General features: G+C 34.9%; 2 protein-coding genes across 3 annotated transcripts in view; one reads left to right on the top strand and one right to left on the bottom strand.

Annotated features, from left to right (window-relative positions):
- The window catches only part of LOC107136651 (calcium-binding mitochondrial carrier protein Aralar1), a 224,861-nt gene that overhangs the window by 93,992 nt on the left and 112,729 nt on the right, over positions 1 to 18,140 (bottom strand). The gene's annotated exons all lie outside the window — the stretch shown is intronic.
- Hat1 (histone acetyltransferase 1) overlaps positions 1 to 18,140 on the top strand; it is a 46,044-nt gene that overhangs the window by 15,265 nt on the left and 12,639 nt on the right. For both annotated transcript variants that reach the window (XM_015479316.2, XM_015479317.2), the window contains exons 4-8: positions 1,923 to 2,043; positions 12,491 to 12,670; positions 12,937 to 13,058; positions 13,559 to 13,663; positions 13,972 to 14,078. In XM_015479316.2, the coding sequence (XP_015334802.1) occupies positions 1,923 to 2,043; positions 12,491 to 12,670; positions 12,937 to 13,058; positions 13,559 to 13,663; positions 13,972 to 14,078 (635 nt within the window). The remainder of the gene's footprint in view (positions 1 to 1,922; positions 2,044 to 12,490; positions 12,671 to 12,936; positions 13,059 to 13,558; positions 13,664 to 13,971; positions 14,079 to 18,140) is intronic.

Genomic DNA, 18,140 nt, shown 5'->3' on the forward strand with positions numbered 1-18,140 from the left:
ACATTATCTCATTTAATTCTCAAGGCCATATTAGCTGTGCGTTGGGTGGAATTGTGTAACTGCCTAAGGATATATGAATGGCTAGACTTCACATTCTGGCAGTTTGATTCCAGAGCCCAGATTTAATTAATTTTTTTGCTTACCTTTTTGTTATACTAATTCTATTATAACATATACTTCCCTACAGCTGGAAGGCTTCAGTTGTTATTCTATGATTAAATAAGAAATTAGAGAAATTTATTTTTAGAAGCAACTTTAAGGATATGTCGTAGTATATTCAACATATTATTTGATTTCTTTAGTTTCACTATATTATTGGAGTAAATAGGTACCATTTCTTTTCTTTTTTTTTTTTTTGTTTCTGATTCCAGGGATTGAACTCAGGGGCACTTGACCACTGAGCCACATCCCCGGTCCTATTTTGCATTTTATTTAGAGATAGGGTCTCACTGAGTTGCTTAGCTCCTCACCATTGCTGAGGCAGACTTTGAATTTGGGGGGATCCTCCTGCTTCAACCTCCCAAGCCACTGGGATTTTAGGCATGCGCTACCATGCCCAACTTCTTTTTTGTTTAATTTGTTGATTTCAATTTTTTTTCAGATTTGCAGGAAGTTACAAGAGTAATAAGTGAATATCTTTTACCTGAATTCACACTTTAACTTAGTTAAATTTGCTTTAATCATTCTCTCTTCTTGTATATATTATTGTTGTTATTGAACCATTTGAAAGTAAGTTCCAAGTACATTTTCACCTTACCCCAAAATCTTTTTAGTGCTGGGATTACAGCTTTGTTGTAGAGCACTTGCCCTAGTATGCATGAGACCCTGGGTTCAATCCACAGTGTCACCAAAACAAAAACAAACCCCTTCCTGTGGTACTAACTCAATGGATAAGGTCTAGTTTTATAGATATTGCTTCTTATTAGCATTTTGCACATGCTTATTTTGCATAGTATCATTAAAAGGAACATGCTTTACCACATCTCACTATTCTAATTTGGACAGGTGACAGTCAATTTATTTTAAAAGCAAGATTCAGTGGTTTTTCATAGTTCAGAGTGGTACAACCATTACCATAATCAATTTTGGAATGTTTTCATCACTCTCACCAAAAGCCCATAACTCCTTCCTCCACTCTGATTCTCCAGTCCTAGGCAGTCACTAATCTACTTTCCATCTATAGATTTACTGTTCTGAGTATTTTAGAGTTTACTTTTTTTTTTCTTTGCTTTTTAGAAGACTTTTAAAGCTGATAAGAAATAATAATAAGGCTATGTGATAGCAGGAAAAACCAGCAGGCCCAGTTCTGCTTTCTGAATTCATAGAAAGATTTAAGTGTATGGATTAGTGGTTGAGTGCTTGCTTAGCATGTGTGAGACCCTGGGTTCATCCCCAGTACTGCAGAAAGAAAGACAGAAAAGAAAAACAAAGAAAGAAAAGAAGATAGGTGCTATCACTGTTTTTAGAAACTATGGATATTAGCAATAAAAGCAAGCAGTAAGTTGGAACGACTGGCCCAAGGTCAGGTCTTAGTTGCTTGCCTAGCCAAGTCCTACTTTAACACTTACTTGTCTCATTTGAAATGCCTTTTAGTAATGGTAGTAGTAGTAGGCATAGGAGCAATAATAATGTCTAACAATTTATCGAGTACATATACACTATGACAATCAGTGTTATAAGTGGTTTACATATATTAACTTATTCATTTAATCCAAATATTTCTGAGTTAGGCACCATTATTCTATTTTATATATGAAAACTGAAGCCCAGTTTTATTTCAAATGTTTTTTTTAATTAAATAAGTATAGTTTATAATCTTAAAATTATCCATGAAGTTAATTTGTTTATATGTATGATTAATATTTTTTAATGACTTGCAGAAATTTATTTTGATTATTGTTGTTTTTTTCCCCTTGTTTCAGTGAAACTGCTTTTGGTTACAAGGGTCTGAAGATCTTGTTATACTATATTGCCGGTAGTCTCTCAACAATGTTTCGTGTTGAATATGCATCTAAAGTCGATGAGAACTTTGACTGTGTGGAGGTAAGAACAGAACATTTATTTTTAACTGTTTTCCAATTGAGTTTAAGACAGTTTTTAAAATATAAATATTTAACAGAAGAGAGACTATAAGAGTATTTTTTTTGAGAGAGAATTTTTAATATTTATTTTTTAATTTTCGGCGGACACAACATCTTTGTATGTGGTGCTGAGGATTGAACCCGGGCCGCACGCATGCCAGGCAAGCGCGCTACCGCTTGAGCCACATCCCCAGCCCTTTGAGAGTACTTTTAAAGTCACATATTTGTTTTTTAGTTGTGGAAGTATTTAGTTTCCTGTGTTTTTTTTTTTTTTTTTGGTAGTTATAGATGGACAAATGCCTTTATTTTAGTTGTTTATAGGCAAGCGCTCTGCCACTGAGCTACAGCCCCAGACCAGTTTCCTGTCATTTTTATTAGCCCCATGATCATGATCATTAGTCTGTTCATTCCCTTTGTGATCTTCTGGGGAACAGGGACTGAAAGGGAGTAAATTAAATTCCATGCATGTATGATTTTATCAAAATAAACCAACTACTTTGTGTAACTATAATGCTCTTTAAAACAACAACAAGAACCTTCATTTTTGCTTGGTGCAGTAGTGCACACCTGTAATCTAGTGAATCAGGGGGCTGAGGCAGAGGATTACAAGTTCAAGGCTAGCCTCAGCAACTTATTGAGATCCTGACTCAAAATTTAAAAAATAAAAATGGCCTGAGAATGTAGCAGTGGTAAAGTGCCCGTTTTAGTCAGCTTTTGTGTTACCGTGACCAAAATGCCGGACCAGAACAACATAGAAGAGGCAAAGTTTATTTGAGGCTTATGGTTTCAGAGGTTTCAGTCCATAGGTGGCCAACTCTGTTGCTCTGGGCCCAAGGTGAGGCAGCAAATCATAGGGGAAGGGCCCAGCAGAGAAAAGCAGCTCACCTCATGGTGGGGTCAGGAAGTAGAAGGAGAGGGGTGGGAGTGAAAGAGAAAGAAGGGGCACTTAGTACATTTGCAGCCTTTCAGGACATGCTCCCAGTGACCTACTTCCTCTAGCCACACCTCAGGTGCATGTAGTTACCTCCCAGACAGTCCATTCAAAGTAGTATGGGCTGATCAGGTTACAGCTCTCAGAATCTAACCTTTGCACCTCTGAATATTCGTGCATTAACAGGAACTTTGGGGAGGCAACTCATTTAAACCATAACAGCACCCCTGGGTTCAATCCTCAATACTGCATTTAAAAAAAAAAAAAAAAAAAGGCTACTGGCGCGGTGGTGCACAACTATAATAGCCCTAATATCTTGGGAGGCTGAGGCAGGAGGATCCCGAGTTCAAAGCCAGCCTCAACAACTTAGCGATCCCCTAAGCAACTCAGTGAGACCCTGTCTCTAAATAAAACAGAAAAATGGGCTGGGAATGTGGCTCAGTGGTTAAATGCCCCTGATTTCAATCCCTAGTACTAAATAAATAAATAAGCCTTCACTTTATGGTCAGAGTTTTATTTACCAACTTTTTAATTTTTTATTGTAAGCTTGGAAATTCTTTTCCCAGCAACCAGAGGGAAATATCTAAATTTTCTTCTTTTTCTTCATGTAGAATCTGTTTAAATTTCTCTTGCTGCATTTCTAATCCCACAAATTTTGCTCCTATTTTCTTTTATGAAAATGGGATAACTGAAGTGATTATATTATGAAATTATTTGAAACCAGGGTTTCAACAGAAGGCAAAAGCAAAGAGAGGGATTAAAAAGTATATATCTGGAAAGAAAAAGTCTATATTTATGGTAGGTTGAATAATGACTTCCCAAAGATATCCATGTCCTAATTTCTGGAAACTGAATATTACCTTATATCACACACAAACACACAAAGCATTTTGGAAATGTGATTTAAGAATTTTGATGGGGCTGGGGTTGTGGCTCAGCGGTAGAGCGCTTGCCTAGCACGTGCGGGGCCCTGGTTTGATCCTCAGCACCACATAAAAGGCACAGTGCATTTTCTTCTAACATATCTTCTGCTTCCCTCTCATTAGGATACATGTAGAGGCATTTAGAGTCCATCCCAGATATTTTGTAATAGTCTCGAAAATTTAAAAAAAAAATTTTTTAGTTGTAGATGGACAAATACCTTTATTTTGTTTATTAATTTTGCCACATAAAAAAATTGATAAACAAAATAAAGGTATTTGTCCATCTACAACTAAAAAAATTTTTTTTTAAATTTTCGAGACTATTACAAAATGTGGCCACAAGGCAAAGAATGCTTAGCCATTGGAAGCTGAAAGAAGTGAGGAGTGGATTGTCTTCTGGAGCCTTTGGAGGGAGTGCTACCTGTTGATTATGGCTCAACTGATAATGATTTTAGACTTTTCCTTTATACATGGAGAACAAATGTGGTTGTAAGCTACCAAGTTTGTGGTAATTTCTTGTAGCATTCACAGAAAACTATAGATTTTTATACCAGGAGGTGGGGTGCTGCTGTAACAAATAACTAAAAATGTAGAAGTAAATTTGGAAATGGGTAGAGGCTGGCCTAATTTTGAGGTTCATGATGAAAAAATAATAAGGCTGAGCCACTAGCCTGTAGCTCAGTGGTAGAGCACTTACCTACCATGTGCAAGGCCCTGGAGTCAATCCCCAGCAAAACAGGCACACACACACACACACACACACACACACACACACACACATATCAAAGGGAAAAAAAAAAAGAGGAAGGAAGGAAAAATATAGATTACCTTGAACAGACTGTTGGTAAAAATAGGGACATCAGAGGCACTGCTGGTTTGCAGTGTGAAAGACAGCCTACATTATTTTAGAGTAAACATCACCTAAAAATAATCATGGTAGAAAGAAATAAGAACTTTTAAGGTGAATCTGTGAAGGCTCAGAAAAAAATGAGGAATCTGTGTTTGGAAATTGGAAGAAATCCTTGGGTCTTTATTTATTTTTTGGTTTGGTTTTATTGCAAAAGCGTTGCCAAAGGTCACACACTAGTAAATAACAAACATCAGCAGGCATGGTGGTGTATCCTTGTAATCTCAGTTACTTGGGAGACTGATGCAGGTGAATTGCAAATTGGAGGCCACTTAGTGAGGTCCTATCACAGGAAGGAGAAGGAAAAAAAGTCTGGGGATGTAGCTCAGTTGTAGAGTGCCCCTGGGTTTTTCAGTGGTACTGAGGGAAAAAAAAAAATCAAGATCTTACTTTGAGATGATCACCTGGTAGTGTTATACACAATATGTAGTAACTCTTTGATTAAAAGACGTTAGGACTGGGGCTGGAGACTATAGTTCTGTGGTAAACTGCATGCTTAACGTTGAAGTCTCTGGCTTCAATTCCCAGCACCAAAAGAAAAAATGTTAAGACTGTTTATGACCTGTTCTACATGGGCCCATACTCTTGTGTTGATTAACTGATTTCTATAGTTTACATTGTGTGTGTATATTTTTGCCCCCTTTCCATGTGTTATACTATTTGCTCCCAATTTATTGCTGTCGTTGGGGAGCTTTTCTCTAGCAAACAATCTATGGATTAAAAATAATATATTGGTAAGTTTTATGGAATCATGTGCAGCATGAATTGTGTGTACAGCATGAAAGAGGTCAACAATAATCTTTAAATATTTTTAAAAAAAAATGTTTTTGGATGGTACTGAGGATTGAACTCAGAGGCGCTCTACCACTGAGCCATGTCCCTAGCCCTATTTTGTATTTTATTTAGAGGTAGGGGGCTGGGGATTTAGCTCAGTTAGTAGAGTGCTTGCCTCACATGTATAAGGCCCTGGGTTCAATCCGCAGCACAAAAAAAAAAAAAAAAAAAAATAGATAGGGTCTCACTGACTTGAATAGTGCCTTGCCATTGCTGAGGCTGGCTTTCAACTCGCTATCCTCCTGCCTCAGCCTTCGAGCCATTGGGATTACAGGTGTGTGCCACCATGCCTGGCTAAAATACTTCTAAATTTTTGACACATAATGTACATATTTGTGAGGCATAGTGTGATATTTCAATACCTGCATACACTAATAAGATTAGGGTAATTGTTAGATCTATCACTTCAAATATTTATCATGAAAGCGTCTTCATATTTGTTATTCAGTGTGTTAGAAATATTTTGAGTACTATTTGTTTTTTTGTGTTTTTTCTTTCACTTCTCAGACATGTTTGAAATTACTAAGCTTGCCAGATGAATACGTAACTACATTTGATGTTTATTTGGTAGTTTGTGTCCCTGGGAAATTAAAAAAAAATGCAGATAGAAAAGTGATTCTGAATAATACTGTAGTAGTTGTGGAGGTAAAACATTTAGAAAGACTTAAAATTAGATAAACTAGCAGATTTAGTAAAATGGAGATTTTCCATAATCAAATCTTTGCCTTCTAATTGTGACATTCTTGAAAATCAGGTTTGTTTTTTTTTCATTTAAAAGTACTGGGTAAGTGTAGGGAATCAATCTCTTATAGTATTCAAACAAAGATTTATTATCACCCCTTGTTGGAAAAGGAAAAAAAAGAAGGCAGCATAGTGGATATTGGAGAAATGGGCTTGCCTCTTCTGTCTCATTTTGCAATAAGAGTGTTCATTCCACAGAGCCTTCTTTGTTCTTTTTTTTTTTTTTTTGTACCAGGAATTGAACCCAAGGGTGCTTAACCACTTAGCCAGCCTCAGCACTTTTTATTTTTTATTTCATTTTTGAGACAGGGTCTCCTAGGTTGCTGAGAGCCTTGCTAAGTTACTGAGGCTGTCTTTGAACTTGTGATCCTCTTGCCTCAGCCTCCTGAGTCGCCGAGATTATAGACATGTGCCACTATACCTAGCTGCTGCCTTTGTTCTTGATACCAGGGAAAAAGTAGCAAATAAAACTAAGTAATTGCTCTCATGGAATTTATTTTCTAGCCAAGAGGAAACAACTAGTCAACAGTAAACAAACTAGTAAATAAACAAATTCAGAAGTGTTATGGAGAACTGGGATAGTTGAAGGGGTGGCAAAGCTAGATTGTGTTTGGTCTTCTTTTGAATAATAAGATGTTTGTAAAAGGTAAGAATAATTAGTAGCATTAAGAGATTTTAAGTACATAGTCATATAATTTACATTTTTAAGATGATTCTGACTTCTATGCTAAGAACACATAATAGGGGGCAAGAGTAAAAGAAGGAAGAACAAAACATTAGTCTCTAACATGCTCTAACAGTGTTAGAGGAGATGCTGGATTTAGTTGTCAGATTGAGAATATTATTTAGAGGTAGAACCAGTAACCAGTAAGTTTCGCTTTTGACTTAGATATGATAGATGAGAATCCCATTGAATACCATTGCATAAACGATAGTGGTCCTGATATGGGGAAGATTTAAATGGGAAAAAAATATCAAATTTGTTTTGGATATTTAGGTTTGGGACTATTATCTGTCATATTTGAGTTTTTGTAGGTCATACTCTGTAGCATTGTTTTTATTTATTTTAAAATTTTATTTGAGATTGGCCCAGAGGCACGTTACCTTTGAGCTACATTCCTCTTTTTTATTTTTTATTTTGGGACAGGTCTTACTAAGTTGCTGAGGATGACCTTGAACTTCCTCCTGCCTTAGCCTCCCTAGTCGCTGGGATTACAGGCATGCACCACCTGGTGTAACATTTTTATATGAAAAATAAACCCTTTTAGGGGGTCAGTAGCCGTAGAAAATCTGCTTTAAAGTTAATTTGCTTATTATAATTTTACTTATATTGCTCTTTCATCATCGATTCATTTTCTTTTCCAAATTGATTTTTCCAATTTCACCAAAAATTCTTTAGTCATTATTAAGATTCTTGTAAAATCTCTTCAAAGGCAAAATAATTATTCTGATTCCTCAAATATAATAAACATGATTAATCAGACACTTACGATTTGTTTATCTTTGGTTGCTCCTAACTTTTGCTTTTATTAAATACCTCCTGCCTTCTCTTGGAGTAAATTCATTGTTTTTTAGTGAAGGGATATGTGACCAAGATTGTTCAGTCTTACTAATTATTAGCATTTCTGAGAAAGATTTGATAGAGAAACATGACATACATGGATAGGTTGTATTATCTATGAATTTAGTCATTTTATCCTTGTTTCCCACTTATTTGGGTTGAATTTGCAATTAGATGAAAGAAGATTTTAAATTTTTTCTGGAGTTTTTAGTCTCTTTATGGGAAAATCCTATGTATTTATAAAATTTATCCTTGAGGAAAGGAAAAAATAATTTTTGGCTGGGCACAGAGACACTTGCCTGTAATCCCAGTGGTTTGGGAGGTTGAGGCAGGAGGGGATCTCAAGTTCAAAGCCAGCCTCAGTAACTTAGTAAGACCCTGTCTCACTAAGGGTCTGGCAGTGTGGCTCAATAGTTAAATGCCCCTGGATTCAATCGCTGGTACCAAAATCATTATCATCATCATCATCATCTTTGGTATACTAGTAATGTTATGCTATAATCCCCTACCCCCTGCCGCACAGCAATTGTGACAGTGTTTTTGATTGGTATACTTTTTAATGAAATATTAGAAAGCTTAAAATTATATATTGAAAATTTTATCTTGCTTAGTCGTGTCCCTGTGTCCCTGTCCCCTGCCCTGTACTGGGGATTGAACTCCTGGTCTCATGCATACAAGACAAACTCTCTACCACTGAACTACATACATCCCTACCCCTTTTGCTTGTTAGTTCAAGTACGCAAAACACTAATGCATTATAAACATCATACAACCTTTGTTTTTTCATAATATGACCTTCATTTAACAATATTCAGATTTGTACATTTGAAGTTTAAATGTTGTCAGAGAATATAAATTTAAGCAAATTAAATAGATGCAGAATTTCTTTTGCCTTCTTTTTGTGACATATCTTGGGTATTCTTAGAATTATAATAATGCAATTGGAATAGTGGCCCATGTTTATAATCCCATCAATTCTAGAGGCTGAGGCAGGAGGATCACAGGTTTGAGGCCAGCTTCATCAATTTAGCAAGACCCTGTCACAAAATAAAAAATAAAAAGGCCTGGGGATGTAGCTCAGCATCAATCCCCAGTAATGCAAAAAAGAAGGAAAAAAAAAGAAAAACCACCAATAATTACAGTAGTGTTAAATCTATGTGCTACTTTAGCCAGGTAAAGAAGAGCAGGTTTTACCTACTTAACATGCCTTGATTGTAACCTCTTACTATAACCAGGCATGGTGGTGCACATCTGTAATCCCAGACACTTGGGAAGTTGAGGCAGGAGGATTACAAGTTCAAGGCCAGCCTAAGCCATTTGGCGAGACCCTGTCTAAAAAGTGGGGGAGTAGGGCTGGTGATGTGGCTCAGTGGTGAAGCACCCCTGGGTTAAATCCCTGATACAGAAAAAGAAAAGAAACTTACTATACATAAATTTAGACAAATGATACTGCTTAAGACATGATACTAAAGAGGTTATTGGGTTTTAAGAATGAGTACAAAGTCCCCAGTGACTTATGCATGGTACACAAGCACTGTACCTCTGAGCCACAACTCTAGCCCAGGCACATTGTTTTATGCAGTGATAAGGAAAAGTTAAAATTGCTCAGTTAGAACATTGTTATGTGTAACAAAGATAGAACACTGGAAATTGAAATGACCATTGTTGAGAGATTACACAATCTAAAAACATTTCATGACCCACTTACTGTAAGACCTAACTAGAATAGTTACTTTTATGCTTTCCTTTCTTTAAAAAGAAATCACCAAATGTTAGGGGAACATTTGTAAGGAACAGCTTTATTAATTAAATAAATTAAGTCATTCTAGATTCTTGCTCTGTTCCATTTAATTTCTTACCCTTTCTATACTTGTATCTGATTTTAATTGACATTTAGGATAAAGTTCTTGAAGACAATTTTTCAGTGATCTTCAGAAGTAGAATCTATACTTTTAGTCACAAGCATTGGAACTGAAAGCTTTCATTACATTTTTAATTCTACAGTCAATAAAAAATTATTTAATGGCTTTTTCTTACTGATGATTTATGATCAGACCAGTAATCCAATATGAAAAATTAACATTTTCAGTTTAACTGAATTAAAGTGTACATTTTAGAAGAATACAGATCTCTTAAGACATGGTGGTTGTAGGATTTCTTTTTGTTAATGCAAAATCCATTTAACAGAAATGCAAACATTTTTTCTTGGAGCAAAAAAAGTGTTTGAGTTCTGAATACTAGGTTTGAAGAGCTATATTTATTTATTTATTATTTGATTGATTGATTTTTTTTATTTGATTTTATTTATTTTTATGCGGCATTGAGGATCAAACCTAGTGCCTCACATGCTAGGCAGGCTCTCTACCACTGAGCTACAGCCCCAGCCTTTATTTGATTTTAATTTGTTTAAGTATATCAGACACAGACGCGCACACACACACATATATTTACATATATAAAGATTCCTTGTTTTTTTAAACTTAGCATTCCCCTTCATAAAAGTTCTTGAAGTAACACAGACTTGCACAGAGCAAAATATTTTATTTGAAAATCTATATTATAATCAATAAGTATCCTTTAAAGGCTGAATGTTAAATATTAACTTTCCTTCAACCTTATTGAGCTCAAACTTTTGGTAGCTTTGTCTTTCACCAGAACTGCCGCTTGATTTGGTTCATGATAGGCAAAGTGACTTGATCATTCTTTGCAATGCCTTATTTAGAGGACAGGACATACAGAAGGTTATTAAGGGTTAAAATTATACCTGCTATGAGTTTTTTTTATAAACCCCTTTTTTCTTGATATTTAAAAACTTGAACTACAGTTATACAACTTTATCCATCACTACTTTGGATTTTAATTGCTATACAGCAAACTTATTGCAAATATCCTTCATTATAACAACTTCCTCATGTAGTTATTGAGTATATGTTTAAGATGATATTTTCATGTTAGCAGTGTTAAGAAAAAATATCAAATAGTATGTACTTTGTAAATAAACAAAAGTAGTTCTATCAAGTGTAATTTATCTTGAGGGTGAATAGATTACAAGGACTGATAATACATATTAGAAATAAACTTGGGCATATAGTTGAAAAGAGATATTTTAAATAATAACTCCTATTTTTATAGCTACAAACAAATTATATATAAATGTTGGTGGTACCAGAGCATTGAAAATAAAACTTGTTTGTGATAAACTCCATCCTTGGTTCTCTTATCCTAAAATGTAACTGAATGATAATAAAGTGCTATTCATCTGCAGGTGCATTGCTTCTACTTAGTTAAAAAATGGTTGAAAGGACAGGAATTAGTAGCATGTTGTATTAGCCTTTTGTAGTGTATTTTGTCCTAAGCATCTTAATATCCCTGTTTTGAATGCTAAGTAGCAAGGGTCTTGGTTTAGAACTAATACCCATCATGCATGTAAACGGTATGAAAGAGCTGCTTAGTAAGTTAACACAAAGTGTTCTTGTGTCAGTCCTTGTGGAAATAGATACAATACAAACATTACAGCTGAACTCACGGCAAACTCCATTAAGTAAAAACCTGGCCTCATTGTTCAGGAAAAAGTTTGAATAGAATGCAAGCTCATTTTGTTGAATGTAATGTCAGGCTTTTAGGGACTGTATTGAGGGATAAGGTTTTGTTAAGTTGAGACCAATTCATTAAGTTTTATTGCCTGGTGAGAAGCAGTAATACTTTATTGTAAGACTTCATCAAATATTCATGGTTAAAGAGAAGTAGTAAATGTATTCAATCAAGTGGTCTTTTGGGGTTTTGAAAAGGATTATGAAGTCTGCTCAGCTGATAGTTTTAACATTCATTGAGGTTGTTTAACATGGGTAATTTTAATCTCCAAGTTTAATTTTGTTGTTCAGTCTTGTCTTTTTTGTACTATCACAAGTCCAGGTCTCTAAAAATTTTGTTACATTATAGGAACGAATGGATAATATAGCCATTCATATAATTTCTATATTTCTTAAGTAGGAATATTTTTTAAATTATCATTTTAGCTTGTTGGCATATGAGGGAGTTGTTATCTCTCTGCTTGTTTATTGTGAAGTTACTATTCATTTGGTTGGACTCTAGTGTTACTTAACTACTGCTGGTGATCTTTTCATGTCTTGAATAATATGGTCTCTTTGACACATATAAAATAATAAGCAGCCTTTTGTTTTGGCTAGTTTAGGTTGTCATAAAGGTAGGTTGTCAGCATTCAGCATTTTCTACATGATGTTAGAAATTTCATAACATTGACATTATTATTACACTTGATATTAGGCTCCCTGCATTCTCTAATTTGTTTTTATGTTTTGCTCATCTCAAATTTGTGATACAGTGGTTTGTGGACCTGAAATGTCCTTTTCCAGTTTACTATAGTGTGTTTATATCTTTAGTTTAATGGTGAATTGAAGTTTGTTGATTTTGTCCATGTTAGAGAAACTGAACATAATTCACCTGAAATTCAAATGTGTTATTAATTTATGTCTTTTATCCTACATTCTTTAGGCAGATGATGTTGAAGGCAAAATCAGACAAATCATTCCACCTGGATTTTGCACAAACACAAATGATTTTCTTTCTTTGCTGGAAAAGGAAGTTGATTTCAAGCCATTTGGGACCTTACTTCATACATACTCAGTTCTCAGTCCAACAGGAGGAGAAAACTTTACTTTTCAGATATACAAGGTAAAGATAAATCTGTATATTTCTTGGTTAAAATTACTTCCATGTGCCTGAAGTCTACATGCAATTTTTATTTTATTCTTAGTAATTTATTCTAGCTTTAGGAAACAAGTTTTTGTGGACATTAAAAATAGATCTGTTTTGTGTGTCTGTGTACACATTTAATCTGAGACTTCTAAACATTTTCCCACAGGATAGTTTTGTGTTCTGCAGACTTTGACTTACCTCTGTGATGAGTTTCACCTGACTTTTCCTAGCTTTTTCCCTAGGCTGACATGACATGTAGAGGCTTTCGAGAATATCATGAAAGGCTTCAGACCTTTTTGATGTGGTTTATTGAAACTGCTAGCTTTATTGACGTGGATGATGAAAGATGGCACTACTTTCTAGTGTAAGTACAATTCTAAAGCAACAGTAGACCTTATTACCTCCACAAAGCCAGCATTTTAATTGTGGCAGCCCAATTATTGGGACAGTATAATGATATTTTTCCCAGGAAAGAAAAACTATTGTTTATGAGGCTTGAGTTTTCCTTCATTATGCTTTGGGAGACCTTGAGAATAGAGCTGAATTAAATGCTGTTGTCCGTTAGGGCCCTGAATGTAGGCTTAAACAGTAAAATGAGCTTTGCCTGTGTTTTCTTTTACTTGCCACCTATTCATCTTTATAATAGGCAAGTGCACTGAAGTGATGTAAAGAGGTCTGATTTATCCAAGTTGCTGCACACCAATTAAGTGAATTGTACATTCAGAACATAGCAGGTGTACCCATTGGGCCCTCACAGAGTAGCTTGCTGACACTGAAAATTCAGTCAGAAAATGGAAAAGAAAATGGACACTGCATGGGAGCGCGACTGTAATTGACCTGCTTGGCTTTCTGTTTTATCTGCAGATTTGAGAAGTATAATAAGGATGGAGCTACACTCTTTGCGACCGTAGGCTACATGACAGTCTATAATTACTATGTGTACCCAGACAAAACCCGGCCACGTGTAAGGTAATTGGCAGTATAACACGTGCCTTGTCTTTTATTTCAGAAGAAGGAACTGCTGAAGTTTCCAATACTTGTTTTAATAGTGTTGATTTGTTTAAAAAAATCACCATTATTCACTGGCTATGTACTGATTTATTTCATTGTTCCTTTTGAAACAGTGTGGAAAAGTAAACCAGTTTTGAGTATTTTGATAAGTTTTGGACTTCTTGAAGCTTAAAAAAAAATCACAGATTTTAAAATGTTCCTAATACTAAAATGATTCTCAATTTTTTAACTGATGTGAAATTTTAATTTTAAAATCATTTCTTTAGTCAGATGCTGATATTGACTCCATTTCAAGGTCAAGGCCATGGTGCTCAACTTCTTGAAACAGTTCATAGATACTACATTGCATCTCCTACAGTTCTTGATATTACAGGTAAATAAAATTTGATGTTAAAGAGCCTTTCTAAAATGTCTTCTTTACTGATATTGATTGATTGATAGAAATAACTATTCTACATTAAATAGTAGCATTCTCCTGGGGCCTTTTTGGGACTATCTAAAGATAGACCAAGGTTACATTTTAGATCTTATGTCTTTGTGGGAATTGGAATACATCTTGAACTGTGAAGTGCTTAGTTGAACAAATGGAAGATAGTGAACTGAATATATATGGGGAAATCTTGATCAGGCATAATACATTGCAAGTATAGTATAATTTATTGTTTCTGTTTATTTGGCAAATGGTTGCATCATTTAAATGGTACCATGCATTAATTTCATGTAAGGAAACAGAGCTTTTTAATAAACCTTATTGAGAAAAAAAATTCAAGGCAAGTAGTTTCTGAATACAATATACATTTCCTGGACAGGGTTGTAGCTCACTGGTATCAGTGATAAATTGCTTGCCTAGCATGTGTGAGGCACTGGGTTCAATTCTTAGCATTGCATATAAATAAGAAAGTAAATAAATAATAAAGGTCCATTGAAAATTTAAAAAAATTTTAAATATTAAAAAAAATCAAGGGCTGGAGATGTGGCTCAAGTGGTAACGTGCTCCCCTTGCATGCACGGGGTGCTGGGTTCGATCCTCAGCACCACATAAAATAAAATAAAGATGTTGTGTCCACCGAAAACTGAAAAATAAATATTAAAAAATATTCTCTCTCTCTCTCTCTCTCTCCCCCTCTCTCTCCTCCTCTCTCTATTAAAAAAAAAAAATCAATATACATGTCCTAAAGTGTGTGATTTATATTCCTTAAATGTATGCCTTCACAAAAATAGTAGATAAGGTGAAAAGTAGGCCTATTTGTTTTGGAAACATCTTTCAATATGGATTAGCCATAGAAGTAGTTTTATGAAATTAATGCCTAGGAGAAGAAAAGATACTCTAGTCTTTAAAAAGAGAAAGCATCATTAGATGGGATTACAAATATAGTGTCTATGAACCATCAAAGAGCAAAAGCATCCAAGGAACATTTATGTTGTTATTTTCCCTCTCTTTAGTAACTTTTAAACTCATTGTTTGCTCATAAGGTTGCTGATTTAACTGAAAGTTACTTTTTTTTTTTTTTTAAGTACATGTTGAGTATCCCTAATCTGAAAATCTGGAATCCAAAATATTCTGGAATCCAAAATGTTTTTGAGTGTCAGTGTGATACTCAAAAAATTTCAGGTGTCTGAAGCATTTGGATTTTCAGATTAGGGATGCTCAAACTGGTAATATTTCAAAATCTAGACCCTCCCCCCCAACCAAAAAAAAAAATCTGAAATACTTCTGGGCCCAAGCATTGCAGATAAAGGTTGGGCTAAGGTTGTAGCTCAGTGGTGGAGCATGTGGTTAGCATTCAAGAGGCCCTGAGTTCAATCCCTAGCACCAAGAGAGAAGAAAAACCCTTAGATAAGGGTTATTCAACCTATACCAGATATTCACATCCAAATTAGGTATTAAAATTTGTTCTATAGAAGTTTGAATATATTTTTTGTTTTTTAAACTGTAATATTCAACCCATATTAAATGTTAACTTGTTAAAAATGCTATTTCAAGGTCTTATCAACTTGTTTAAAGATACCCTCCCCCCAAAGAAAATACTGAATGTGGGATTAACAAGCCTATAAAAAGGCTAGTAGGCAAATTATCAGTTTCTTCCTTTTTCATGGTATAGTGGTTTTGCTTGTCCAAGGTAAATAAAGTTGCTCCAGACCAGTGAATTGAATCCATAGATTAATAAGCTAGAGGGAAAGCATTTTTGTTTTTGTTGGCCATGATGAGGGATAGAACCCAGGGCCTTGAGCACTCTAGGCAAGTGCTCTACCACTAAGCTGTGTCCTCAGACTAGCACGTTGTTCTTGAAAGGGAGTTACACATTTATGGAGTCAATTGTCTTGCTACTATTAAATGGAATAGAAACTTGAAAGATGAAGTACTAAACTTAGTTCAAAGGTTTTTATTGTTTAAATGGCACCTTCACTAGTTTAGTGACTTGTAAAATTATAGACGCATAGTACAAACTATATCACTTCATTTAGCTAAGCTGAAAGTTGTTTAGTTTCTGTTCAGTTACAGAGGTTGGATTTGGTGCTACACAGACATTTTTAGTGATTTTAATCTGGAGTTCACATAAGTAGTCTTTGTCTACTCTAGTGGGTAATGTGCCAGCAGGGGTTGTTTCTCTGAAGCCTCTTAACCACTTTCTTCTGTCTACTCCAGCCAGTTAAGTCCTTGATACTTAGCACCAATTAGCAGATAAAGAATTTTATTTCTTAAATCTCAGTGAAGAGTCATCAATAATGGTAGCCTTTATTCAATACTATTATTCATTAGAAACTGAAGTCTCTAAAGAGAAAAGCTAAACATACTACAGGACTTCTGAATTTGACAACTGAGTATTGGCCTTTATTTTCAGCTTTAACATTTCTTAGCATTATACAATAGTAAAAATGTCTTACTAGTTGTTCTCATTAAGATATTTCTCCTAGATTTCTATACCCAGTCTTTAAAAAGAAAAAAGAAAAAAAGTACAGAATTTCACTCTATTCATTTCAGTTGCATATTTTCTATTATCTTGTATATTTTTTGACTTTGTGGCTCTTCAGCAGGCTGACTCTGGATCTCCCTTTGCATTCCAGGCTGTTTTTATTGAGATAACCTTTTGCTTATTTGACATAGGGGTAGATACAGTAATTATTAAGTTACCATTGGTGGCTTAGGTTCTATCTGAAACTTTCAATGGATGTGTGTTTATGACGTAATTGCCACCCCTTCTCTCTTTAAAAATTTTTTTTTTTTTTTTTTTTGGGTACCTGGGATTGAACGCAGGGGCACTTGACCACTAAACCACATCCCCAGCCCTATTTTGTATTTTATTTAGAGACAGGGTCTCATTGAGTTGCTTAGCACCTCGCTGTTGCTGAGGCTAGCTTTGAGGCTGGTTCCTCCTGCCTGGCCTCCTGAGCCGCTGGGATTACAGGTGTGTGCCACCGCACATGACTCCATTCTCCTTTTTTTTTTTAGCACTCAATTTTAAGGTAAACTATTGAAAGACAGTTCTTTATAAAATTGTATTATTTTTCTTTTGATGGTATTAGCCTCTTAAGATATATAGCATATATAGCATACATCTCACTATACTACCTTATAGATCGAATCAACAATTTGTTTCCTCAAGAATCCTGAGGAGTTGCATTTGGTAATAGAAATTGATCCTGGGCTAGAGTATACACTAGTATTATTAATTAATTTATCAGTAGTATATTAAGAGCTAATTATATTTGTCCTTTAAGTATTCTTTTTGTTCTAGATCCTGTTGATTTTTAGAATATATGAATTTTTTATACTTAAGTGATTTGTGCTCTCATCTCATTTTCCTTCTTTAGAGTGTGATTTTTTTCTCTTGATGTAACTTTTAAAAATGATAGAGCAGCAGTTACATTGTTAGAATGATATATTTAATTTGTAAAAAAAAAACAATTTTTGATCCCACAGGTAACTATAGATTTAAGCAAATTTCATCTTTTTTTAAAAATTTTTATTGTTGGTTGTTCAAAACATTGCATAGTTCTTGATATATCATATTTCACACTTTGATTCAAGTGGGTTATGAACTCCCATTTTTACCCCGTATACAGATTGCAGAATCACATCAGTTACACATCCATTGATTTACATATTGCCATACTAGTGTCTGTTGTATTCTGCTGCCTTTCCTATCTTCTACTATCCCCCCTCCCCTCCCCTCCCCTCTTCTCTCTCTACCCCCTCTACTGTCCTTCATTTCTCCCCCTTGTATTATTTTTCCCTTTCCCCTCACTTCCTCTTGTATGTAATTTTGTATAACCCTGAGGGTCTCCTTCCATTTCCATGCGATTTCCCTTCTCTCTCCCTTTCCCTCCCATCTCTCATCCCTGTTTAATGTTAATCTACTTCTCATGCTCTTTGTCCCTACTCTGTTCTTAGTTACTCTCCTTATATCAAAGAAGACATTTGGCATTTGTTTTT

This window comes from Marmota marmota, unplaced genomic scaffold, assembly GCF_001458135.2.
Source record: "Marmota marmota marmota unplaced genomic scaffold, marMar, whole genome shotgun sequence".
Taxonomy (NCBI): domain Eukaryota; kingdom Metazoa; phylum Chordata; class Mammalia; order Rodentia; family Sciuridae; genus Marmota; species Marmota marmota.